This window comes from Sinohyriopsis cumingii, chromosome 1 (genome assembly GCF_028554795.1).
Source record: "Sinohyriopsis cumingii isolate HCF-2022 chromosome 1, ASM2855479v2, whole genome shotgun sequence".
Classification (NCBI taxonomy): Eukaryota; Metazoa; Mollusca; class Bivalvia; order Unionida; family Unionidae; genus Sinohyriopsis; species Sinohyriopsis cumingii.
The window spans coordinates 60,240,887-60,268,280 of record NC_142961.1 but is presented as its reverse complement, the minus strand read 5'-3'; the positions used below and the strand labels follow the sequence as shown (position 1 = coordinate 60,268,280).

The window sequence follows — 27,394 nt, the reverse complement described above, 5'->3', positions numbered from 1 at the left end:
CTTGTTTGTAAAACTATTTAACAATTAAAATCTAATCCTTCAGAACATTATTAATTATTGAAGTTAACAGGGGGTACAATCTGAAATAGAATTGAAATGTATTAATGCTAAACTGCTAGAATTTGATTGGTAGGCACCAAATTTTGCCCCAAGAAATACTGCTTGATTACCTTGTTAAACACGAAAAGGATGCACTATAAGCATTTCCATATCAGATCTGCGTCTTATTTAGCAATTACACATTACTTAATAGTGCTTTGTTGACAAACGTGACAAATGTTGCCACTTTCTCTGACATTTATCTGGCTTATCACAGAAATGAAAGCAATTTATTTTTAAAGTTATGATGTATATCAGATTATAGGAACTGGAAAAGTGTTAAATGAGATACCAGTGAGTGACTTTGTTCCAAACAAGTATATTAAATATGAATCCAGTGTTCATGTTGGATGGACAAAAACAGACTGCATACTGGTCAACCCTCATTTCAGCAGGTATTTCGCAATGCAACGTAGAAAAGGTAGACAAACCAAATTAAAATACAGATGCAACATGAACTTATTGATATGGGTGCATCTAACGCATCAAAGCAAGAACTTGATATAAGGATATGTTCCAAATTTTAAAGATAAATAGCATTCAGAGGTAAAAACTGTTAACCTCGTTTATTAATGAACTCTTCAGAGATCTTAAAAGATATAAGCATGTCGTCCAAGTTTCAACAAAATCGGATCAGGAATATGGCTTACGAAGTGTAATCAAGTCATTTAATCAGGTTCAATCTGACGAAATAAACCCATATTCCATATCTGACTGAAATCTGATCCGAATATGGACAGAAGTAACAAGCAATAGTTGAAAGATGAACATTCACAGTACAACAGACACAGTCACCGATAAACCCACTTTGCCTTACAGCCAGAAAAACTAAAATTTTACCTACCACCAGTTTCAATTTTCCACTCCTTTGGACTCTTTTCCAATTCCTTTAAGTCTTCTTGGGAGCTGGCCTTCATGAGAACTTGGGCCACCTTTGATTTCTGCAAGACTGACAAGGGTAATCGGTAAAAGTCTCTATGAATGCGTATATCATGGCCAAGAAATCCAGCAAGCTGATCTTGCATACTTTCAGTAATTTCCATAACCTGTGCAATGGTTGCTACATGTTTTCTAAGTCCTGTCCATGTTATTGCATCCGGATACTCAAGGTTACAGTTGTTACACAGTTCTCGTAATACATCTGGACCTCTGTAAGGATGTTGGGCATTACCTGGCCTTGCAAACAAGTACTCGGACTGGTCAACATTTGCTGCCTTTCTATATTTGAGAAGAGTTCTTATATTTTCAATCATGTTTGGAGTCAGAAGGATGGCAACTCTTTTTCCAAATTTACCCCTCACTTCAACTCTCATCAGACTATCACAAAGTCTTTGTTCTATGTCGGATAATGATGTCCTGACCTCTTCATTAAGTGGTGCGCATGATACTTCACCTGCTCTTTCAAACTCTGACACTTTCATTCTCTGCACTTCTCCTCCCCTTTTTCTGTTAAAAAGGTTGATTTCACATAGGGTTACTTTGGCTAAACTAGCATAAACATCTGTATTGCTCTTGATTTCCTCTCTGAGGTCTGTACTAGTTTTCTTTACATAATCATAAAGTTCCTTCACATCTCCACAGAATGGGATGGTTAAAGGATTATTAAATTTCTTGCTTTCCAGACTTTGACGAGCTGTACATGAAACAAGATCTCCCCAATCACTTTCATACAACTGGACAAATGTATTTCCTTTTTCCACTTTCTGCTGATTTTTCTCTTTTAGCCCCTCACTTCGAATTATTTGGGCACACTTCTTCAGGGAATATCCAAGCTTCAATGCAACGCTAGGTTTTCTATATGCGTTAGTTTTTTCACTATATTCTGCCATTTTTTTCACACTCTTCGTGACTGATTCAAATTGACTAGAATCAAAACATTCTTCTAAAGTTCTAACACCTACCATTTTCTTCACCTCTTTCAAAAATCGACCAAGTTCCCGCATTTTGTTTGAAACAAAATTTGCTGTGTGCTCTTCAATATCCTTTTTGTTCCAAAGGCGTTGGCCATAGTTAATTATGAGAAGGTCATTTTTCACTATTTTTGAGATTTCATCATTTTTCATACTGTTGATCACATTAGAGTAAAATGTTTCTGTCATATTTTTAGGAATAGGAAGCAATAATTTCCCTTCCTTCACAGCACTTCTTTTCTTCTTTAAACTCCTTGAAGATTTGGTAATGCAATACTGTTTCTGATGCTCTGCCAGTTCCTTTTCGCAATATAAACCTTTGCAAGAAGGACAAGGAACAAGCTCAGATGCATCACGTTTTCTGCCAGGCAAAGCACAATTTGATGGTCTATATTTAGGAATCAATACTCCTTCACCTTTTTTATACACATCTAAGTTAAGTTTAAAGTCACCTTCGTTGCACAGCACATTCCAACCTCGTCTACGCTCCTGTGAATTCTTTGGAAGCAAAAGGATGCTTACAACCTCCTGTTCATCTGAATGACATGCTTCATAATGACGTGCAATCTTCCCAATTAATTTACCACAGAAACTGCAAGCATGTTTTTTGTCCCATTTCTGCTTTTTGGATTCATCAGTATTTGTGGTCTGAATTATGATTCCAGGTTGGTTAGAGAATCCCATACCGCTGATTACGGTACTACAGTCATCATCTGAATTGTCATTAACCATGTCTTTGCTCTGAGCATCTACTGGATATTTCAAATGAGACTGCTCTTCACTGCTCTGATTGGAGAATCCCATACCACTGAATATGGTAGTACAGTGGTCATCTGAATTGTCATTAACCATCTCTTTGCTCTGAACATCAACTGGATATTTCAAATGAGACAGATCTTCACTGCATTGGTTGGAGAATCCCATACCACTGATTATGGTACTACAGTTATCATCTGAGTCATCATTAACAATCTCTTTGCACTTAACATCAACTGGATATTTCAAATGAGATGGTTCTTCATTGATTTTCGGAAACTCCCACTCCTTACATGTGTACATTCCTGTAAACAGATGAACTAATATCAGTCACATCAGCATGTTGTTATAACACTGAGCAAATTTGTGGTCCACAGTTCTGACATAGCCAACTTTTGGAATATTATGCTGTATTATCGAGATTTCAGCGTGCCATATTGTGATTCTGAAATTTAACTTAGGTTGGAGATTTGATTTTTTTAAACTAACTTGTCCCTGATATTTTTGTACAACATGAATTGTGTTGCCTGCTCAAAAGCCATCATGAACCATGAGAATTTTCATTCGCAAACTTTTAACCCACTTAACAAAGATTCTAAATGACATTCACCTTGTCCTATCAATGCATGTGCAAACTCACCACATACCTATCAAATGTACACATGTATATAGTTCAACGTGTCAATAATAATTGCAAGCTATACCTCCTTTACCTTTTGAAAGGTCCGAGTGTGAAGTCAACTCAAACAATCGCTTGAAGGGTTTTGAAGCTATGAAAATTGAAATAACTTTAACCTAAAAACCTAACAATGTGTTCACTTGCAGATCTGGATGGCAACTTAACAGAACGATTAACTTTGTCTCAACTCTGTGAAACCATAAAATAGCTTTTAAAAGACTTCCTGGCTAGTTATCTGGAGTAAGGAGAGGAAATGATGGCAGCTGTATATTATCACTTATCAAATTGTATTTTTATAAAGTGTTTGTCACCGTTTAGAGCTGGAAACTCTTCCCAACTGTCAACACTGTAACTGCCTTGACCATCATCTGAAGGGAACCATGTAGGATCACCAGCATCACTGTCTATCAAATATTAAGAAAAATTCGAGCTAAATATGTAAACCATTTGAGAATGGAAGCTTAAAAGAAGACCAATAATAACCATTAGGAACAGTGTCATTGATTTACTAACAAAGAAGGAAGAAAATATTTGAATCTGATGCAACTCCTACAGTAGAAAAAATATTAAAATTGATGTTATTATTCAGAAATTTTAAACTGGAAAGCTGTTAACCAGTTCTAGGACTTATCTCAGAATCCAATCCCAATTATGCTCCTGGATTTTAAGGCTTTTTTGTTACACTGTTCTAAGCAAATTTGAGGGATGTCTTTGCTTTAGATTAGATGCCCCCCCCCCCCCCCCCCGAATAAAAGCACGCAGTGTTAACACATGAATTTTAAAAATCATTTTACGACATTTCTCAACAAGACATAATTGTGTAAAAACAAAATTAGGACACATTTAATACCACCCCCCATAAGATCACCAACAGAAGGACAAACCAAATACTATATGCCTTGTGATAAACCACGTACACACAAATCTATCTGAATTTGGCTGAATTCTTAGGGCTAGTAATATACAAGAATGTTTCCCATAAAATACATACATTTTAAGTTAGGTACTATAAAGCGTCCTTTACTATTCATATCTGTACATACAGTTGTCACTTGACCCAACTCTGTAAACTGAAATTATCAGTACAGAAGTTCACATACAATGAAGTATTAGATCTTGGAATAAAAGAATAAGAATAAAATCACTTTCAACAAAAACTGATATAATTAACTAACTTTAAATTGTCTTTTTATATCCTCCCCATCTACTTAACATCCACTCAATCCAAAAACATTTTACAAAGAAACTGGAAATGGGGAAGGATTTTCTAACAAACCAGGTGCTAGGGCCTTCTCTGGATCCAGGAAGCCAATCTCTTGTATGGGCTTCTTCTTACACAATTATAAGTCAAATTCACGACACAAGGACAAAAGCCTACAGGTGGCATTACTTCAAATGCAAGTAAAAATTGATAATCTTCATTGGATCAGTTGATTAAACACTGATTAAAAGGATGGACAAATGACACAAAAGAGAGCACTATGTTTCACTTCCAATAAGCAGGCTCAACCTTTCCAAATAAAATATATCGACGATAACAGAACCTGACTGATATTACTCTAATAAAACTCTTTATCAAACCTGACTAAATTTATTGAAGTGTTTCAAAAGTTTTCCATTGGAAACCGAGTTATTTTTATGTATTAAAGTCAAACACGAACCAAAAATATTAGTAAAATATATTATACAAATGTTTATATCAGAACCTGGCCTAGATATTGTCCTAAAACTCCCCAACAAATCTGGTTAAAACTGGTTGTTTTTCAAACGCTATTAAAATGAAAAGCAATACAGAAGCATGGACAAGTTTAACACTCAATGTTGTATGAATCACTGTACAATATTCCTTAACAGACATACTTGTGAATATGTAAACAAAATGATGCCTATACCCTCCCCCATGTGAACTATCCCTTACCATTTGTATCTATACCAGAGTTGTCACCTGACCTGTCATCTTCTGAAGATTCATCTTCTACCCCCTTGTATTCAGTATCTGCTGGAAGTATAATCTGTGGCTGTTTTTCACTGCTTCTAGCAGTTTCATTCTGGTTGCATAACACTAGAAAATGAGAAGTTCAAGAAAGTATTAGATCTTGATATTGTGCTACTTCAGAATATAAGAAAACAATCGATACTAAAAGTCTGATGTAAATGAATTTAATGTTGTCAAAGTCAGCCTTACACACACCCAATCCACATTCACTTAACATTCGCACAAAGCAAAGAACATTTTACAAAAACTGGATGGGAATATAAGCAGCTGGTTGGACATAACATTTAATTTGTTGGAATTATAAGAGTACAGGACACAAGTCCTCTCTTGGGTTAAATCAATAGGACATTTCTAACATTTGTCTTATATGGTCAAAACTGAAACGTCATCTGCCAATAATGGACAGGTGCAGCTTGTATATTCATAAATATATTTTGCTACTGAACATGGATATGATTAAACTTTGTAGCCAAAATGGTAGTTAATGTGAATATATGGCATTGTGGTTCTAACATTGATTCATCATAATCAGAGAAAAAGACACTAATATCAGACCTCTGAAAACTCTAAACTTGAAGTTAAGTGATATAGAATCTTTACCAAGACATTAAAAAAAATCTGGAATTACTTTGCAGTTTATATTGAATATGCAAAAATGTTTAGGATCATCAAGTTACTAACATTAAAGTACTAGTGAATTTGTTGTAATTTCCAGTTTCAACAGACTTTATCGAGACTCTATAATAACATTTAACTACAACCAATTCTGTCAACATCTGGTAGGTATTTCACTAGCATTCCAAGTACTTTAATGTCAACAAGTTGTGATGTTTGCTTTTTGGAACTGTTCTTTTTTTGTCCATTATTAGTAGAAATAACAAGGCCAATCATGTCATTTACCATCACCTTGTACATCAATTGCCCTGCTTGTTACTCCTAAAACATGTCAGACATAAAATGGGTGTCTTGCTAAGAGTTTAACTGATATTTCAGATACATTTGTTTGAAGAGCGAAAACAGCTAAGACAGTATTACTACACAAGCATTTAAATAGAAAAGTACCCATGAATATCCCAACACCGAGTTTTTAGCCTTCAAGAACAAAAAATGAAACTATCAGGCCAAAACAAAGATTTCTAAAACTTCAGCTTGATCCTCATTCTCTTCGTCTAAGTTCATGGGCATATAAATGCCTGTGTGGCTCTCTGTACTAGTCATTTAAGATTGTCGGCATATTATTGTATGTGGCTGCTCATACTTGTCATTTAAGTACAATAGCATACTGATGCCTGTGTGGCTGTCTGTACAGATTATTTAAGCTGCTAAAGCAAGTACAGGTCACCAAAGTGATTTGCAATATACATCTCCTAAAGTATCAGTGGCCAAAATTAAGATATTGTCATGATATATACGTTCCCCTGAAAGCAACCAAATGAAAAATGATACAAGTACCTTCTGCCCTTTACCAGAAACTGATAGGTATATGACCAAAGAATGTTTAGTGTGGGGAAAAAGGTAAAACATACAAGTTTGAATGGACAGGAAAAAAACATTAACCAGTTACCAGTATCTGGTTTCTACTGAACAATTTATAAGTGAGAATTTGGAAAAGTTTGTGGAATTCAGGAAGCTATGACAAAACTGGAAATGGGTCAGCATCATCATCATGACAAATCTGGGTTAACTGGGTGATATATAAAGATGTTGGTCACTGGGGGAAAGTAAGGGTTAGCCAATCATATTCTATATGCAGGGGAAGTGGGTGTTGGTATATGATATAGTATATATATATATATGGATGCCAGACAGAGAATAGATCTGAAATAGAAAATGGGAACTTAATAGAGAAATTTCATAAAAGGACTTACAAGATATAGATATATACAAGATGGGAACTTGATAAAAGAGATAGAATACCTAATAGATATAGTGGAGTGATAGATATTATGAGATTGGACAACTATATCAAGAAACCATGTAGCTAAACTGTAGTGTAGAACTTGGATAAGTGACAGAACTTTAGTATGTGAATATCTGGATATAAACAGTTGTTTGCCAGAATGACTTAGTGCTTTAAATATTTAACTACTGAACTCCCTCACCTTGAAGCCAGAAGATAAGCCTCTGGTCAGTAGCAGCAGAGACCCCAGCAGGTCAAGAAGAAGACCCAACGGGTCAGATATATATAAACATAAGCAATATAACACAGAGACCCAACTGAAACAGAAGATTGCAAAGTATGCTGACAAAATATATGATGTCATGTTGTGATGGAAAATGTGACTATTATATTTGTTCTTACTAACAATTTAACTAGCAAATTAAACACTTATTAAATTAACTTTAGAAACAGACATGTATTGTTGAAAATACACCAGAATATCATTTAAAAAATACCTTGACTGGAGTTTAAATCAAAAGGGTCCAAGTCAATATCTTTATCCAAGTCATCATCTGAAAATATGAATGTCACACTTGTCAACATGGACAAAAATGGTACCTCCATTGTAGAGTGTTTATCAGATATGATCTTTCAAAACAGTAATATGAAATATTAATAAAATTCATAATGTTATGTATAAGAGTTCAGATAGGTGAGACAGAATGTAAATTTGTCATTAGGCCTCAAGATTATAAATCATCATCATGCTTGAACTCGTGCTCATTTCAAAACTTGCATCTGATTGGTCAGATGCTTGCAGTCAGTAAATCATATTACCTACATTTCTTGATGGAGAGTATTCTCTTGGAGCCTAAATACGACATTCTTAACATGCATAAAGTCTTTCCAGCAACCCTTTGCGAAATAAAAGGGATAAAGGGGGGTTGTTTTAAAATAAATAGAGAAATTATAGTGGAAAATAGGGATATTTTTTTATCAAGAATAGCAAATTTTGTTAACAGCTGAGAGTAATGAAACCCTCATTTGAACTATGTTCATAACTTTCAATCAAAACAGGTTCTTAACAGCCAATTTAATCATACCAAAACTGGGATGGAAGGGTCATTTTGAAAAAAGTATGGGAAAATATGCAGTCTGACAAAAAAGCAGGAAAAACTAAGCCACTGAAAAGACTATGTCAAACAATACATTTCACTATCTGCATTTCATGATAGATTTTTATAGTCTTCCAGGTATTGTGGAAGAGCGAGGAAGAAACTGCATCAACTTATTGCTGCCGTTCTACTTGAACCAACTTTACAACCTTGCCAAGAACAAAATTATAGGTCACCTCTGATATAAAATAATTTTTCAGTCTTAAACATGCACACAACGATCCATTTGTATCCAAAGCAAAAACTTAACAACAAATTCAATTAACTCAAAAAGTAAACTGGCAAGCTATGCTTAGAAATGCAACAAGTACAAGACAGAAACAAACAAAAACCCTCCAAGTCACCTGTATCATGAATGCTTCTTGAGGTACTCTGTTTGTAGTTCTGTGATGAAAAGTGTACAAAAAATTAATGTAGAAAAGGACTAACCTTTTAACTTTTTGCACAAATTTGATTCAAGACATTCATTTGTATCAGTCCTTAAGACATTTAATTGTGATTGCTTGGGAGGTAGATCAGTCTCAAATGTGAGTTTTGATCCACCAGCTGCACCTGGAGGGGATTTGCTGCTGACAGAAATTTTCTCAGAATCTGTCTTCATGCAAGGAAGGTATGAATAATTGTTCAGGATTCCAACTTGTTTGCATGTGACGGGTTTATTTTTTTCTTCTTCCCATATGTAAGAAAATAGCCTACTCCCCAATCTTCCTCTCATCTGAAAATGAGATCTAACCAGCTGTACATTTTCAGAGGTTATACTTGGAATTTTGACCTAAAACCTTGGAAGTCCGAGGTTTTTCTATGGTTTTCCTAGGAAAACCTGGAAAACCTTGGACAATGCTGATATTTTGTCCATGGTTTTATCAGCAACCCTCAGACATTATCTCAAATATAATTTAAAAAAAGAAGGAAATACCTTGGACAAAGCCTTGGACATGATAATGTTTATTTTTGGCTCGGAAAATCATAGGAAATAAGAACTTAGTCATTTTGTAGCTTGGACATAGCTCGGAAATGTAGACTGATAACATTTTTTTAGCTAGGAAATGGACTCGGTCTGATTTAACTGTGCACTAAGAGATTTCTACATATTTATTCAGAACTTATTTTAACAGTTTATTAAAATGAATAATGTTTGTCATTACCAAAACAACTTACAAGTCAGGGATTTGAGTAAAAACTTGGCTTTAGTAATGTTGACTGATTGATATGGGTTTTACAGTGTACCATTTCAGTTCAGGCAACATGGTGCCAAACAGATCACATATTTTTGGAGACAAAAATATGAGATAAAGATCCGAAACCTATATACATGCTGCAATCCCCCAGTTAGAAAAATTCTTAGTATTCATAATCACTTCATACAATCACATTAGTTTAACACAGTGGTCCCAATTCTAATGCCCTGTAACCACACATGACAACTGTAAAAAATATATTTTCTAATGACTGAATCTAAAGTAAAGTCTTCAATGCTTAAAGGGTCACATGACATTTTTCGCAATTTTTTTTGATTGTTAGTTACAGGAATAATAATTTAAAATACCAGTTTAGAAGGATAATGCACTATTACAATGTTAGTGTACAAATGTTTTCTGAAAAATTGCATGGCACTGTTTATTTGTCACATTAGTTACAAAAATAATAATTATAAATATACAACGTAGTTTGAGCAAAAATTACATGGATGTTTAGCATGGCACTATTTTTAATTATCATTTTTCGTATGACAGCTGATAATAAGCACAGTTACAATGAAGTTTAATCCCTTTCAAAATGATTTTGGAAAAATGCACCAAACACTTCAGTGTTTTCTGACAATAAAATGTATTTTTATATTCTGTAATATTGATTCAATTCTTGGTCTGATGTTTTATGTCAGGGAGTTGTCTTGTCCGAGAATTCCTTGGACAATATGTCTGACGAATCCTCAGATGCTATGTACAAGTAATCCTTGTACAATATATCCGATGAATTCTCAGAATGCTTGGAAACCATGGATATCTCTGAGGATTCCTAGGAAACCTCAGAGTATTGGTTACAAAAAACTTTAGAAGTCCGAGGTCAACCTTAGACTTTTGAGAGTAAAAATCGTGGACATTGGTATAAAAAAAATTTGTCCTTGGACTATTACATAGGAAAGTCAGCAACCAATACTCCGAGGTTTTTCCTAGGAACATTTGTCCAAGGTTTCCTAGTAAACATCGGAACATGTACAGCCAGGTTATTACACAAACCACACATTGATCTGGACTTCCATGAGCATTTGGGATCCATGATCCATTTGTAACTGAACACGCATTTCCTCATCAAAACAGACAGCTAAGTCAATATTCACAATGCTTCATCAGTAATTTGCATGGACTGGTTAACTGATAGTGACCTAAACTAGGTTTGAAAATTTTCAAGTAAAAACCTATTGGTCTGGCCATAAGGCCAGGGATAAGACAATGTTTATCTGAAGAAATTAACGTGTCATGCAAAGAAGGATTAGAATGACGGTTAGTTATCAACTTATCCCAAAATGATTAAATAGGTAAATATGAAACTTTAATAGTACTAAATCAGATATTAGAAAACTTCAAGATTTTTAATAAATGAGATGTGAACGCAAATGTAAGTTTTTCAACTTTTCATGTTCAAGGGGTTTACATGACCAAACATCAAAATCAAGGGTTTATCAAAACTACTCTCTTAATCTTTACTATTATTTTCATCAGGAGTTAACTCTCTAGTAATTGCAATGGTACATATTTTATTTTATTTATATTACAGTGATGAAAACTCACACACCAATCTGAAATTGCAAACATCAAATAGTATCTGTTCACTCCAGCATATCAGTCGCATATTTTGTTTATCAATTTAATACATTATGTTGTTGGAGAATTACACTTTTGTTATGTCTTGGACAATATTGATCTTGTTTCGGGACAAGTTAATTCTGTCTACTTGTTTCAATGGTACACATGTACATATGTATTCCATAATTATCCAAAGCCTGATAAGAACCACCACTTTACAACTCAAGTATTAATACACTGTGCAAATGTTTTAATTTAACAAAATTTTGAGGACAAAGACCCTGAAACTTATATAAGGTCTTGTGGTCATAAACTTGAATACAAGACTTTATTAAAATGCCATAACTGTATCAATAAATTATAGAGAGACATGATGAGCTTTTGAAGAAGTTTCCCAATATATATATATCACTCAACAATTTGCGGGATGGGGATAAATTAAATATGAATGCGCTACCTTATTCCGCCAGTACAAGTTCTTTCCATCTCCATAGTCATATCTAATCTCCTCACCACTGTCAATATTTCTGGTTGCAAAGAGACAAAGCCTTGGGTAAGAATTGTACACCTCCAATTTCATACGTGCATTGCATGATTTTGTGCGGTCTGCAGCATCATTCACAAATTGGCACACGTGTCCTCTTGTAGATGTTGCATCTATACTAAAGTAAAAGAAAATGCAACTTACAAAAAGCTACATCTTCCAATCCTCTAAATAGATCAACAATCATAGCAAAGATCTGTCCATGCTATCTACTAAAACAAAACTGTCAAGTCACATTAACCTAGATACTAGAGCTGAATAGGGAATACCAGCCACCCTATGACATAACAAGTTCTTAAATTATAATTACAATGCCCACATGTCTACATCAAATTTTAAGGGACAGATCTGCAAGACACTAGTGGCCTTTTGTCTGATCTTTAATGCACTGAAATAGTTCAATTTAGTACATGTATAATTACGTCTCTGTGCAGATGTCTTTACAATGCAAGTCTTAGAGTGTTGGGCTTTACACCTCAATGATGCTATGGACCACTGCAAGGTGGTGAGTTTGTTTACTGAATTCAGAACATCTGAATGGTCCTTATTACTCATTCTTATCTCACTTTCATCTGCATTTGCCTAAATAATCCTAATATATAGAGAATGGGCTTTAAAAATACTTCATTATCATCCTTTCCAGTGTTAATACGCAATTTTCTACACCGCTGATTGAATACAAAATTTTCTTAGTCTATGACATGTATCTGGAGAAAATCTGAATATTCATCAGCAATAATAAGCCCATGATCTCTTTATCCAAGTTCAATATTTGGTGGAGAAGGAGGTCTATTATTGCCAACACCCACAACCCTGATAAACTGAAATCAGTCTGTGAACTCAGTCATCTTAATTAAAGCGGTCCTGAAAAAGTGTTCTTTTGAATTCCGACTAAAAATCAAATGAATGTACCACTAGAAGCTATTCTCCGTTTATTTTCAAACTAAGTATGACCAAAATGTTAAGTGCTGAAGATCTACTAGGAGTGAAAAAGGACAGTAACTCTTGTTCAGCTAAATTTGGGGATTATGTATAAATAAATTGTATAAAACTTTTTGCTGTAAGAAAATTGCATGAAGAGACTTTCAGTGTAACTTGAAAGGTGTTCAACATCATGCACACAGCCAGTTAATTTAAACATGCCCCAAAAAATCTAATTTAATTAGACTGAATTAAAAGATTGCAACTATTATATACAACAATTAGTACACAATTCCCAAACAAATTACTTGGCTGAAAGGATTTGTTTTTTGTCTCTGATATGACCTCTACTCTATACCATGTTTTGAATGGCATGCAGGGAAGAAGCCACTTTCACCTGATTGGTTGCACAGGTTAATGGAGCCACTCTGCTGGTGAAAATGTGTACTCATTGTAAGCAAACACTAATGTGTGTGTGTGTGATTTGGATTTTTAACGTAGCTTTAACAATTTTTCAGTCATATCGCTACAATGTCTGCAGTGTGGCAGTTTATAGCAAACACTAATGAATCAAAGCTTAATTGCTGATTATAGGTTCCATTTCCATTCAAATTTCCAGCTAGCAATACAACTTTCACTAAACTGATTGCAGAAATTGGAATTTGTGCATTGATTTATTTCTCATTTGCAACATAAAACAGACCAAAAAAAAGCCTGTTTTATGCTAAACACTAAATAATAAGTACAAAAAAATATACCTACATATAGCACTCATATTATCCTGCAATTTCAAGGTTGAAGCTATGTTCTGATTCAAGGAACAATTTACTATCACATGGAGAAATTTTAGGTGTTATCAGCAATTTTCGTCTATTTGAATTTCTCTCTGTACTTGCTGCATGAGGTTTTAATTGTAGACTTTTTAGCCCACAAATCCTTGCAGTTTCAGCCCTGATAATTGTATTAAATCTTAGATATATAATAATTATATTAGCTGAAACTTACTAATGTGTCTTCTGGTGATATTTAAAGCCAAAGAGATAACATCTGTTGTATTTATGATTTCGTTGTTTCCTGCTATATCTTTTCTCCCTTCTCTCAGCCTCTAATGTGTCAATCCTTTCCCCTACATACTCAAGTAGAAAATCACCTCTGTTGAATGCCACATTTGCAAAGACACCATAACCTATAATGGGCAAAAGGCAAAAGCAACAAATTAAAAATTAAAATAAGCAAGCAAAGGTGTTCCTAATAACCAAAGCTTAAAACTAGAATTTTATGAGGATATATTTTGTGTAATAAAATTAAGCATTATTTTGTAAGGATGTTACACATAGTTCAAAAATCCAATAGCCTGACACCCGGGACCTCTCTAATTTCAAATAAGCGAGGAGCTCGTCAGGTGTATTGAAAAAATCTAATTTTACCTGATAAAGCTCAGATTATGCTGATGAAATGTAGAAATTTATTTTTAAGATGTTGACCTGCCATAACATAGCATGTCATGCTAAAACCAGGATTTCTATTCCCAAAACCCCTGACACTTTGTTTTAAAAAATATGATTTTAAGTAATCTTCGAAAATAGAACAAAAATAAATACTTCAGCATATACCCATTACATGTAGCATGTATAAATGGTAAGCAGTCATGACTAAAGTTGATGTAAAACTCCTTCTGGCAGTTTAAATAAGGCAATTAAAAGGCAAAAAGGTCAGGTATAAACCACTATTGCATGATTTACTTAACTGGCTCACAATAGCTAATGTGGTGCATTTGAAGACTAGTGGGTGATCCCACTGTGCTAATTCGCACAGGTAAAAAAGGTAACCAAATGGAACAACCTAAAAAAGGTAAATCAAACAGATGCTAGATGCATGTAAAAAGTGTTCCAACTGGAAAATGGGGTCCCATCATCCCAGACACACAAAGTTGAAACTGAGGTCCCATCAACACTTAAAATTGGGGTCCCAAATGAATATATAGTGTTTGCACATACTTTAAATGCAATGCCTCAAGTGCAACAAAACCTGATCACCATGAACATGGATAAAGCACATGATTAATGCTGAAAGAACACAAAGCCTTAAATGACTCCTGGAGTTTTATATTATTTTGTTTTGTCTCAACCACTAAGATAAATTTAAACTACTCACCAACATAACCAGATATATATATATATATATATATATATATATATATATATATATATATATATATATATATATATATATATATATATATACATATTTGTTTCTAACACATCTTGGTTGAACCCAGTTTCACATCAATGCTGGGTCTGATTTTTGGGTAACAGGTGCTTAAGCAAACTGTATTAAAGAATACTGACTAGTTTGTCAATGGCGACAACTTTTCTTTTGAAGTCAGATTTTACCCCATATACATAAAATGAAAAGCATGATTTTTATGGCAGTGAGTAGCTTGAATAGTGTCCAAGTGTTGAAGGTGATTTAGGAAGCAAAACAAGTAAAACTAAATTTCAGAACGCTTTCTTTGACAGTTTTCTTTGTGAAGCATGCCAGCAAAAAGAAGTGGGGGGGAGGAGAGGAGGATTTGATTCTGGACACATATGGCAAACAATTTATTGGCTAATGATGTCATTTCTGTGTGTACCATCAAACAGGAGACCATCTTTATGTTAAGATATTCGACACATTGAATTGAACCTTCCAATTAGTTAATTGACCTATGCTTTTCAGTATGATTTTATCAATGGAATAGATTGGCTGACAGACAATAATACGTATGTGCTTGTTTTTTGAACAGTTGCTTCGTGTTGTTTAAAAGATTAACTATCCGTACTCGACAGGCATTTAATTGTAATCCGGGCTTGTGGAATTTTAGTTGGGGCTTGTGATTATTTTGTAGTCACCAGCCCATGGCATTTGTTGACATTTTTAATAGGTATCTGCTTTAACACAAGCAATAATTTAAGAAAGAAAAAAAACAAAAAGTGTTCAAACTGGAAATTGGGGTCACATTATCCCAGACACACAAAGCTGAAACTGGGGTCCCATAAACGCCAGTTAAAAATGGGGTCCCAAATGCATATCATGTATGCACAAATAGTTTATTTCCCTAGAATACAAAATGAAAATTGAAAAAAAAGTATAATAATGTGATTTAAATCCCAAACAGTGCTAAAAGTTCGATCACAAATCCAAATGTATAAAAAAAAACTGTTAAAACTGGAAATTGGGGTCCCATCACCCCAGACACACAAAGCTGAAAATGGGGTCCCATAACACTCTTAAAATTGGGGTCCCAAATGCCTATAGTGTATGCACATGCTTAAAACTGGGGTCCCCAAAATAGTGACTCAGTTGCACAAAAACCCAATCATCATGAACATGGATAAAACACATTACACTGTATTAGTGTTGAAAGCACACATGGCCATAAAAGACGCATGGAGGTTTATATTATTCTGTCTTTAGTCACATACAAGGTAAATTTAAATTTACTCACCAACATAACTGGATATGTATCTTTTTTCGAACCCATCTTGATCCAGCCCCGTCTCACACCAGTACCGGGCCCATTCTTTGGGTGAAAGGTTTCTCATGCCAGCCTAAAACAAAAAAAAGGTCCAATAAAGAGTCAAACTAGACTTAAAATCATCTAATGGTCAGAATCCAGAATTATCTGCATAATAGACTAGTCTACATTTTTTTAAAGATTTCATAATTGGTGGCTATAGCACTTATTGGGCTATAACTTATTTTAAATTACATGCCCCCAGCCCCTTTAAATGTGTATTCTGGGCAAATGTTTGTCAACAATTAATTGGTAGGCCTATGTGTATGAAGTCAATTAGGTTACAAAATAATAGGTATTCTATTTATAGCATACTTCACTGTATAACTTTGCTAAATGTATATTATCTGTCTACAAAGCCATACATATCAGGTAAACGGTTAATTATGCATGGTATTCTGCTTTGTCTACTGTTAGGGGCCATCCATTTTTAGTACATACGCATGGTGGGGGTGGGATGTTAACCCAAATGCGTACGCCTGTGTATGGGGGGGGGGTCTACTGATAATGTACGTACGCATAGGAAATGGGGGGTGGTGGTTTTGAAACCCCGATAATGATTTCTCTAATACGTAACCCTTTAGAGTTAATCCGTATTGCATGGGGATGACTAAGGTCTCGACTATTAAACCAGTAAGTGAGAATTGTCTGCGGGATTCGATTGATAGTGTTAAACTTGGCTTGTGATTTTTTTAATATATTCCCAGTGATAGTGATTACATCCCAGTCAACAAGCTGTCATCTATTCAAGTTGGTGCAACTGGGTTACACACTTTGTTTATTATAGAGTTGATCTCTGTGTGTCTTCTTTGAATTAAGCTTTTGACTTTCGTCTCTGTTTAAATGATTATGTTTCTGGATGAGATAACGCTTTCTTTTATTTCATTAACTGTATGATATGCATGTGCATGTGATCATCAAATGTAAAATTTTATGGGATTTCATGTTTAATGATAGAAGGATATCTTTATTGCTTTATAAATGCATACAATAGTTTAGCAAGATCTTCTAATAAAGAATAGAATATGTACAGTGACTGGTTATTTTTCTTGAAATTGTTCTGCAACTGGACTTTGGAAACTGGTCTTTTTGTACAAACCTGTTGAGAAACCACCAGTCTTGAGAGACCGTTTTTTGCTGGCAGAAGGGGTTGTCTCTCGTAACAGGTTTTGCTGTAATAATTTCTGCGACATTATTTCTGAAACTTCATTATTGTACTTGGAGATATTATTTAAGTTTAGTGCAGTGGTACCTATGATTTGAATCCAAGGGCTGTACTTCATTCAGCGCAACTTTAAACCTTCAATATAAATATGCACACTAGCCTGAATGTGAGCATTTACCGGTAACCAAACCCTATTGTTGCTGTCATACTGGAAGCACATTTTAATATGGAAGGTATTTACAATTTCAAGGCAAATAAAGATGTAATTAATTCTGCATTGATACAAAATTCTAATGCAATACTGCATAAACAAGCTATTAAGTAGAGTCAAAATGTACGGGTTACTGTTAAAGCAACCTGTGAATGCCCAAATCTTGCCATCATCTGATTAAATTGTACACAAATCTAAATTAGGCAGAAACAAATAAATTTTCTGACTTTTCAAGCAAAGTATATAAACTTATAACATTCTTGTAATAATCACAAATTCCATCCCCGAAAAAGGCATAGACATAAATTTTGCTAATATAAGTTACCGTATTTACCTTATGTTTTCAGACACCATTGTTTTCGGGGAAATATAATATTTAAATGCCTTGTAAGTTTTCGGACATTGCTCTGCTATAAATTTTTCTACAATTTATGTTTTCGGACGGAATCTAGGAAGATATGCTGCATCGTTTTATATGTAAAATTCACAGCATGTTTGCCGTTTATTTAACTGATACAAAGTTTTGCTTCATTTGGTCGCCACGGAATTTTGCTCTCCGGAAATTCTGTTGAGACAAGCTCCTTGGCATATATACATATTTCCTCAACACTGGCTGGAATTTGTAAGTCACACTGAGTGAGCACCCATTGAGCTATCTCATCATCCATAACTTGTACATATGAAATGGTTCATCCACACTTAGGCAAATGTCTGTTCAAGTTCAGATCTGCAGAAAAGTCAATTTTCATCCAGGTACTCACAGCGGATTTTGGAATTTTGAATTTTTCCGTTGTAGGTCTAATTCCCATAAGTTTTGCATTGTTAATGATATCCTGCTTTTGCTTTAATGTATAATGTTTATAGTGACCACATACAGAACCAGGTCGAGCACTCTCTAGAGCAGCTTTCTTAGTAGGCAGTTCTTTTTGTGATGCATCCTCATAATCATTAATTCGAGGTCGCTTCTGTGGATGGCCTACTGGCCTCTTTGGAGACAATTTTGGCAAGGGAGAGTCTCTCCATGAACTAGGCAGTGCCTCCTCGCTTGTTGCATAACGTATGATAAACTTATCCATCTCAATTATTACAGCACTAACAATATTAAGTTTCACAATGACAGCTATCCAGTATATAAACTTTTGATAGTGGTGGGTATTTTATTTATACTTTATATTTTAATAGCTTGATTTGGCTAACAAAAATATGATTGGTCAGTGTAGACATTGTTACACATGAAACCACTTCAAACAGGTGTGACAGTTATGGCTTTGATTAAAAACCATGATCTCTGCTTTATATCATTAAACAATACATCAGAGTCGATATGGATTAGTAAAATTCACTGGCATTGTGCAACAAAACAAACCCCTTATCCCTAAGGCATTATATACCAAGGTTTAAACATAGTTATTTTTCTACAGGTAATAAACCTCTTTGTAGACAATAAAAAAATTTGATTGTGGGTGCTAAATGTTTGGTACATCGTGTGCTGTTTTAATGAAATCCAGATGGCTGCTTTTTATTTCTGAACACACCTGTCAAAGAAATCCTGCAAGTTATATTATTAAAAATTATCATCTAGAAACCTTGAAATCTTGGACATGCATCAAAACAATCTTTGAGCAGTCATTGTTTCAAGTCACAGCTCTGCTCACTTTGAAGCTACCCTCGGTTAGGTGGGGAAAAAAAGAGAGAACCACAACAAATACATCACTTTTTTTATTAAAAAATACAACATATTAATCACGTTGACTCATATTTTTCAACTTTCTTGTTATTTTTACCCTTGCTAGGCATGCCTACAACTCACCCCATATGGAGCCTCTCACCCTTGGTGCTCTAAGATTAGAAATCATACATGTACCAGTATTTCTACTCTCGATACTAAAATGTTTCTGTTCTAAATATCTTAAGAATTATAATTCCAAAGTCTTTTTATTTCGTTTGTATTAATATCTTAATTACACAGAAATAAAGCTTGCGTGCGTTTGTAATGTAGACTTTAATGATCACTGATTAGCAGATAGTTAAACAGTGGATTGCAAGATTACTAAATTGGCAGTTCTTTTGGAAAATATGCACACAATCGTGGCTCTAATACAGGTATGGCTGTGTTTTCTGGTGGATGGACATGTATCAGATAGACAAAATAGGCAAGTAATGACCGTTTTTCATTCATTATCCTTTCCGTGGTATTAGACAATATACTTGTTTTACTTCATGGCTGCATGTCGTCATGTGAACTAACAGTAACTTTGTTCTTGTTAATTATTTGTTGCAGTCCGAAAACATACGGTAGCATAAATAAATGCATATAGAACTTACTGTGTGCATCGATGTCATCTTGGGTTAGCTTATACATGAGTCATGCACTTTATGTTTTTATCTGTTCAGTTATGGGTGGTGGTTTCAGCTTATATGTGAACAGGCTTATTCACAAGTATATGCGGTAATTTGCAAGAGTTCTTGCACATCACTGATCTCCAAGGCAAATGTATGAACAAGTACAAATTTTGAACGATTTGCACTGGCAGTATCTCTGAACATGGTTACAGGGAGGGATACCAAAAGTTTCAAAGATACCACCAGATCATATATAGTATTATATGCAAAGGATATCAGGCTCACATGCCCAAAGACCCACCCTAAGGGCCAATATCAAAATTCCAAACATGCTGGCACAATCTACATACATATCTGGTTTCAATCTTTAACAATGAAGTAGGAGTCATGGATATTACACAGATGCATGTTACAATAATATACTGACATGTACTGAAGCAAAGGGACAAGAAGTATTAAATGTATTATCCAAAGTCAACAAGGAACCTAAAGTATTCTAATGAAAGCAACATTGCAAATATAAAGGTAAGTTTTTTCCTAAGATTAGTGCATAATAAAAGTGGAAATATACTGTGCTAGTTAAATCATTAGTTACCTTTGATCTTGGCTCTGCAGAATTTCTCATCAAACTTTCTTTTAGCTGCAAAATATTTTGTCAGCTTGATATTAAGAATGTTAATACTAGTATTCACTTACTCTCCAATTTTAAAATCAAAATGAATCAAGGATATAAAAAATGCAGAACAAGGCAATTCATTTCATTTATCAATTTATAATTTCTAACCCGGTTGTTGCCAGGTGGGCCTTAATATTGTCATCTTGTTTGAGTTTAAAACCAAACATATGTCTCTGTAAACAACCAGACAGACAGCTCACTGTCCTTTGCAGGTTTCAAGAACAACTACAGTCCATTGTCAAGAAAAACTGTTATCTGCATCCAATATTTGTAATGTCTAGTTTCAATATTTTTCTAAATGGAATTGAACAATTAAAAAAAGTGCAACTCTTGCATAAAAGTGTTCTAAGGAATTTAGCTCCCAAAAGTTAACTCCAGAGGCAAACTGCTAGGTGCTCCGCAACAGCATACATGCAGAGAGATCATAGAGAATTGTTAGTTTTATCAGTGCCAGTATCCCATTAGTCTCAATGATAGCACTTTGACTTGCCTATCTTTATAGAGGAGGCTACTTATAGTAAATCAGCTATTTTTGGCTTTGTATTCCTCAATTAAGCTGAAATTGTCATAGACGTTGTTATTAAAATTATGTATATAATGGTATAAATTGTATGAAACACACGGAAACAAAACTCAGGCATAAAGAGAAAAATAATAATTTATTAACCATTTTGCTTCTTGTGTCATTTATAATCCATAAAATCCATTATGACTTCACACTGAACAATTCAAAACTTCAGCTCAAGAAATAATTTTAATTCCACTTGTCATGTCTCTTGCAACCTTTACCCTGTGTGAAACTGCAAATAGAGTAGCATATTTTTCTTGCCCATTACATTCCTTTCTTTGCTGGAAATCTCCGCTGAGCATTTAAAAAGTAAAAGACTTGAAACAAACTCAGAATCATGTACACTCAGATTAACTCAATTCATTTTCTTAAAACATTTATTTACAATTTTCTTCAAAAGATCTACAAGATTCTCAAGGGTCTCTAAGGTAAATTTCTCCTTCAGCATTTCATGAATCTATGTAATTTAAAATCTGATTGCTTGAACTGCCTGCATAATGAGAAAATGGCATGAAATCAACCAATGTTTTGTGCCATTTTAACTTGTTGTGCGGGATGTAGGCTTAGACTATTGCTCAAAAGTGGTGACCTGGATATAATGCAAACTGTGCAAAGAGTGCATAGCGGGAGTAGAGTAAGACGAGTTATTGAAGAGTTAAGGAATTATTCAGAGCAATTACCAAAAACCACAAACTACATCACATCTATTGTCTGAAAAAATATAGACCGTCCCATGCAATAGTTTAGTTTGGTTTGAAACACACAGAAGATGACAGTGTTAGGGCCCTACGAGTGAAAGATTAGAAATTATATACTTAGGAATGAAATGACCAAGTTTTGTACATTTTTTAAAATATGCTTGATACTTTTCATTCTTAAAATCGGTAAGGGGTAGTGTGTTTATAAACAAATGGAAGCGCAAGCAAATATTATAAAATTATAAAATAGCATTTTATATGTACCAAGTACCACTATCCTTTTTTGCCTAATTCCCCAAAACAGTGGCAGGAGTGCTGAAATATTGTCCAAATCAAGTTGTCCACCATCAAGTAAATTTAAAATGTATTTGTATAAAAGACCTGCTGGTCCCAGACCTGCCAACCCTGACAAGTCCATCTCAGTAAGGCAGTTGATATTTTTCTGTAAGATCGACCAGTTTTCAGTAAGGTGTAACAAAATATCAATCATTGCTACTGTATAGCTGGAAAACGTAATTAAAAGTTCGACGCATCAACGATAAACATTATGTTCAACCGAAAAGTTTGTTAAGTATGAGTCGACTTTATTTACCACTAGTACAGTTGCACAAACTCAAGTTCCAAATCCTATGCAGCTCAATGGCTCGTTGCTATCTCTCAGCTTGATATAATTCTTGGAAATTATTTTCCATTTCATATGATGACGGCAATCATATCTCCCAACTCAAGGCATACTCAAATTGGCATGTGATGTCCAATAAATGTAACTGTGTCCTTTCCAGCTTTTATTCACAAGAATCTGAATATTCTTTTTTATTCTTCAGTGTTGATTATTAACCCTTTACCTCATAAAGCGTAGTGACAAAGTGCAGCACGCTATAAATAGAACACCTGTTACCTAGCCGACCGCATACGCATGCCTGTGAATTGTTAAGCAATGAGTGGTGTTACGCTTAACATCAATTTTAACCATTTGACATTTTTGGCACACACATATTAAATGTGGACAAATTTAAGTGAAGTCCGATTGTTATAGATGTGTAATTATTTTTCACGGAAGAATATTTTATGTGCTTTAAAATCGAGAGAGAACTCATTCACCGTCATGTTAGTGAGGCCGCGTGACCGATCATAGCTGCCATTTCCCATACTCGAAATTTACATGTTTTTCGTCTGCTGCGTCTACATCACTAAGTTATCTGAATTTGATAATCAATAAAAACTAATTGCTGCTTACATAAATATTAGAGCCTTTACCTAAGTTACTGAATCTTTCGTGGTTGTGATTCTAATCGTGAAACTTCGTAAGTACTGAATAAAATCCTGCCTGTGAACTGTTAAGCAATGTAGTGTATGTTACGTTTAAAATCAATTTTAACCATTTTACATTTTTGGTACACATATATTATATGTGGAAAACTTTAAGAGTAAAGTCCGATTGTTATAGCTGTGTAATTATTTTTCACAGAAGAATTTTTGTATGAGCTTCAAAATCTTGAGAGAACTTGTTCACCGTCATGTCAGTGAGGCTGCGTGACCAACTGTAGCTGCTATTTCCGATACTCAAAATTTACAAGGTTTTCGCGTGTGTCTATATCACTAAGTCATCTGAATTTGATAATTTATAAAAACTAATTGCTGCCTACATCAATATCAGAGACTTTACCTAATTTATTGAATCTTTCGTGGTTGTTATTCTAATCGTGAAAACTTTGTACGTACTGAATGAAATCCGTGGCTGCCATTTTGGAGAGAGGAGATTACGACCCAGTTACTTTAAATAGCTGATATCGACCAGTGCATGAATAGTGACCATGTGATCTGACGTAACTGTCATTCACAGAAATGAATGTAGTATCTAATAGGGGGTTTCCCTGAAGGTGGCGCTACGAAAACTAGCTCAAAATGGCTTTTGTTTACAGCAGGCGTCAAAAGGCGCTTCCATGCGAATCTTGTAGAGGCGTCAAAAGGTGCATCTATGCCAATGGAGTAGAGGTGTCAAAAGACGCTTGTATGAGGTAAAGGGTTAACACTTGTTTAGAAGTTTATTTTCTCTTTCAATTTAAACCTGCATTGCTTTCTGGACGCCATTTTTTTAAAATTCTGTAACAAAAATGAACCAATTATCCGGATTTTTCGGTAACAATCATTTTCCCGTTGTTTTTGCTAGTATGCCTTAAGCTTGTATTTTAAAGGTAATTTTCGTAAGACTTATGGCCAAATCATAAGAGTTGGCAGGTCTGTGGTCCATATTTTCATAGGTAAAAAAAATAGTGGAAGACTTAAAATGTTTACTTTTATTAATCTACACTATTTATAAATATTAAGACAATGCTGTGGACTGTTCAGAATCTGCCGGTGGAATTACATGTTTGATGACCATGCTGGCATAGCCACTATATTATTAATGGAAAATCTCCCATTCTAAAAATAGCTATGTCAAAACCCTAATGAACTCATATGCTTAAATAAGGCTCTCAAACTGTTAGGAAATATCTTTAAAAAAGCAAAATAATAATAAAAAAGTAAAGTTATGAACAATTGCAATTATCAGTTTAATGTTGCTTTTTTCTTCTTCAGAGTTATCATGGTATAAACTGTCAGTTGCTGAAACACAACATATAATGCCGGAAAAGAAAACAGCTGCATTCTCCATATTGCCTCCATTCATAATTTGCAAGTTCAAAACTGCAGAAACATTAAAAACTTTAAAATGTCAACTTACAGCCTTTTTACCACGTGTAAGTGCCTCTGTCATTTTGATTCTGAAAAGAAGAAATTTCCAGCTTAGAAGATTGTAGCAACTTGTGATGCATACAAAATAGTCTGAAACTGAAATATCCATGTTTACCTGACAAATCTTTTGTTACCCTTTATATCCTCTGAACAAAATGGAAATTCTCTCCTTGCCAAACACTCCTACAGTCTAATATTAACGTCAAGTATGTGATGGATGTACGATAAAATGACAGCTTAAAACTTTTCAACTCTGCTGGAATAAAAATAAACGCTAATCTGTGGCTACTAAATTTGCCAACTTATCATAATAACCACAGCCGTCATGGATGCAATGGAGTAGTGAAAAGTAATATCAGTCACTATAACAACAGTTAACAAGTGAACTTTGGTCAGACTGAACAAATAAAATTCAAGTCGCCAATGCCTTAAATGGTAAATCAACTTGTTGATTGTGTTAATTGAGTAGTACCAACATTCTGCACTTATGGCACAATAAATGCTCACTGTGCAAATGGACAGGTGTTTAACCACTTCAGGGTCCTTAATCTATTTAAAATTTCTCATGTCATTTGAGCCTTGACCCAATAATCTCAAGTCAAAATTCTAATCTCAATAGTCAATAGGTTTAAAAAAATAATTGTTAGCTCATAGCTAGGATTTTTCATTATTTGTTAAGATTTACTATTTCATGCTGACTAATAAGAAACACATTTGATCTTACAGTCCATGAACTTTCACTTGAAAATCCATCAATATAATGAAAACACGCTAAACGTGTTTACTTATTACTTAACCAAGTACGAAAAGTATCTTTAAATGGTCAACTTTCTGAAAGTAAAAATATTAATATGGGCATACCACACAGCGCTCCTCAGACTTCTGTTATTTGATTCCTATTTATCAAAGATTTACTTCTTAAGTTAAGGAATTCAATGTCTTCCACTGAACTTTCTGCAGACGATACTACTCTGAGTTGGGTAAAACAAAAATGTAGTCTAAAATAATTTATAATATTACTTGTCATTTTAAGCATATGTGGATGAAGGTGAATCTGATTACAGTCGCACTTTCCATCCATATACCTTAAATTTTATCACAATAGTGAATATATTCCAGCATTCTAGGAAAAAAAACATTTTTGTCCTTGTAAGGCTGCTATGTTAACTCAGTTAAATATATTTTCTTTTAGATAAGGATAAGCAAAAAGATAAAGCAAACTTTTCTGATTTTTATGTATTAATTTGTATAGCATAACATTGTGTATCTTTGAACTGTCTTATTCCTTCTCTTTCTTCTCTAAATATTAAATATTTTATTTATATAAATCTATTATCATGAGTCAATATTTTACGTCCTCTTTTCTTGACCCAATGTAGTATCTATAAAGTCTATATGATGACAAATTTCCTTTTAAAGTTTTTTGATGACATTTGGTAGTGCTGAGCATTCAACAATCATGACTGAATTGATTTGGTTACAATATAGTAGTACTAAATATATAGAATTATAAGTAATATTTAATTTAATAAGAGTAAATGAGCTTACATGACCACGTTGACATGCACTTTAATTAACTTAAGAGTAATCCATGTCCAGTTCATTGGAATTGTTAATTAGATATGTCTCATGCTTGTAGTTATTAATAATGTATACAAATCATGTGAGCAGTCAACAACTGAGAAAATGGAGACTTAAAGTGTTAACATTCATCAATTACTGATTCAAATCTAGTCTACATGTATCAATATACCTCTAAAGATAGACTTAATATGTGTATTTGATGAATGTCTTTGAGTATCATCATGACATAGTTTCGGAGCAGCCATTGTATTCCACTGATATCACATGATATCACGTAGCTGATAATGCAGTTTTCGTAAGTTTCCTTGACAGTTATGTCACGCTTTGCTGCAAGTATAGAAAATGCTTTGAGCTTGTCTAAATCCCATAAATATGTACATTATGCATAACAATGACCAAAACACATCAAACTGCCGGTTAGGAACCGCTGTATTATTTGTATAACACTTAACAGACACACTTAAACCCAATTTATTACTGTTCTCTTTGTATAACCAGCATATAATATAGCATTTCTTTTGTTGCAAAAGCAATATTAATAAATATTTGACCCACCATTTTTTAAAATTATGTTTTATTGTTCTTCAGATTGAAAACGACGAAATCTATTCAAATACAAATATTGCGCCCGGCAAATGTTTTAAGCCGGTAAAAGTATGAACCGTTCAAAGTCAATATCAAAATATAATTTCTTCCGCTTGAATGAACATCAACCTAATTAAAAAATGAGGCAGACATAGATGATTTTTTTTTAAATGAAGGCGTATTAACAAAAGACTTTAAAAGCACCTACCCGCTCCTAAATTTCCGAAATTTTCTTCTCGCCTAGTTCCATAGCATGGTGCCGGAAACAAAAGACGCGCATGCGCGAAGACGGGATATCTAATTTTGTGGTCAGAAGACGGTATGCTTTTTTTCGGTGTGAGATCATAGCGAAGTAAAAGGTGAAATAGGGGTCATTTTTAAAAACTATTTTTTATAATAAAACAGGGATAGTAGATTTTATTTTTATGGTTTTCGGAAGTGGGGTCTTTTGTAACTGGGGTCTTTGCGTGATGAGACCCCAGTTAAGGGGGAGAGTGTTAAATAAA

The 27,394-nt window shown here is 34.2% G+C and overlaps 2 protein-coding genes across 2 annotated transcripts in view; both read right to left on the bottom strand.

Annotated features, from left to right (window-relative positions):
* The window catches only part of LOC149806951 (uncharacterized), a 12,938-nt gene extending 6,595 nt beyond the window's left edge, over positions 1-6,343 (bottom strand). The window contains exons 1-3 of the mRNA XM_089941193.1: positions 6,202-6,343; positions 5,363-5,506; positions 944-3,070 (exon numbers count right to left, since the gene is read on the bottom strand). Coding sequence (XP_089797319.1) covers positions 944-3,070; positions 5,363-5,506; positions 6,202-6,343 — 2,413 coding nt within the window. The remainder of the gene's footprint in view (positions 1-943; positions 3,071-5,362; positions 5,507-6,201) is intronic.
* On the bottom strand, positions 3,755-27,394 carry LOC149806950 (N-lysine methyltransferase KMT5A-like). The gene is made up of 9 exons (XM_089960048.1): positions 26,473-27,394; positions 24,709-24,748; positions 20,637-20,681; positions 16,254-16,356; positions 13,772-13,952; positions 11,759-11,963; positions 7,838-7,894; positions 5,363-5,506; positions 3,755-3,848 (listed from the first exon to the last, which is right to left on the bottom strand). Exons 2-7 carry the CDS (start codon positions 24,739-24,741, stop codon positions 7,850-7,852), a joined length of 612 nt encoding a protein of 203 aa, XP_089816174.1. The 5' UTR covers positions 24,742-24,748; positions 26,473-27,394; the 3' UTR covers positions 3,755-3,848; positions 5,363-5,506; positions 7,838-7,849.

What these genes read in the sequence shown, in the direction of transcription:
- LOC149806950 (XM_089960048.1), bottom strand. Translation starts at nt 24,741, where the DNA reads ATGACAGAGGCACTTACACGTGGTAAAAAGGCT. An exon ending in CTGCAGAGCCAAGATCAAAG is followed by an intron (nt 16,357 to 20,636) that starts GTAACTAATGAT and finishes TTTTTGTTTTAG; the next exon opens with GCTGGCATGAGAAACCTTTC. An exon ending in ATACATATCCAGTTATGTTG is followed by an intron (nt 13,953 to 16,253) that starts GTGAGTAAATTT and finishes TGCCCATTATAG; the next exon opens with GTTATGGTGTCTTTGCAAAT.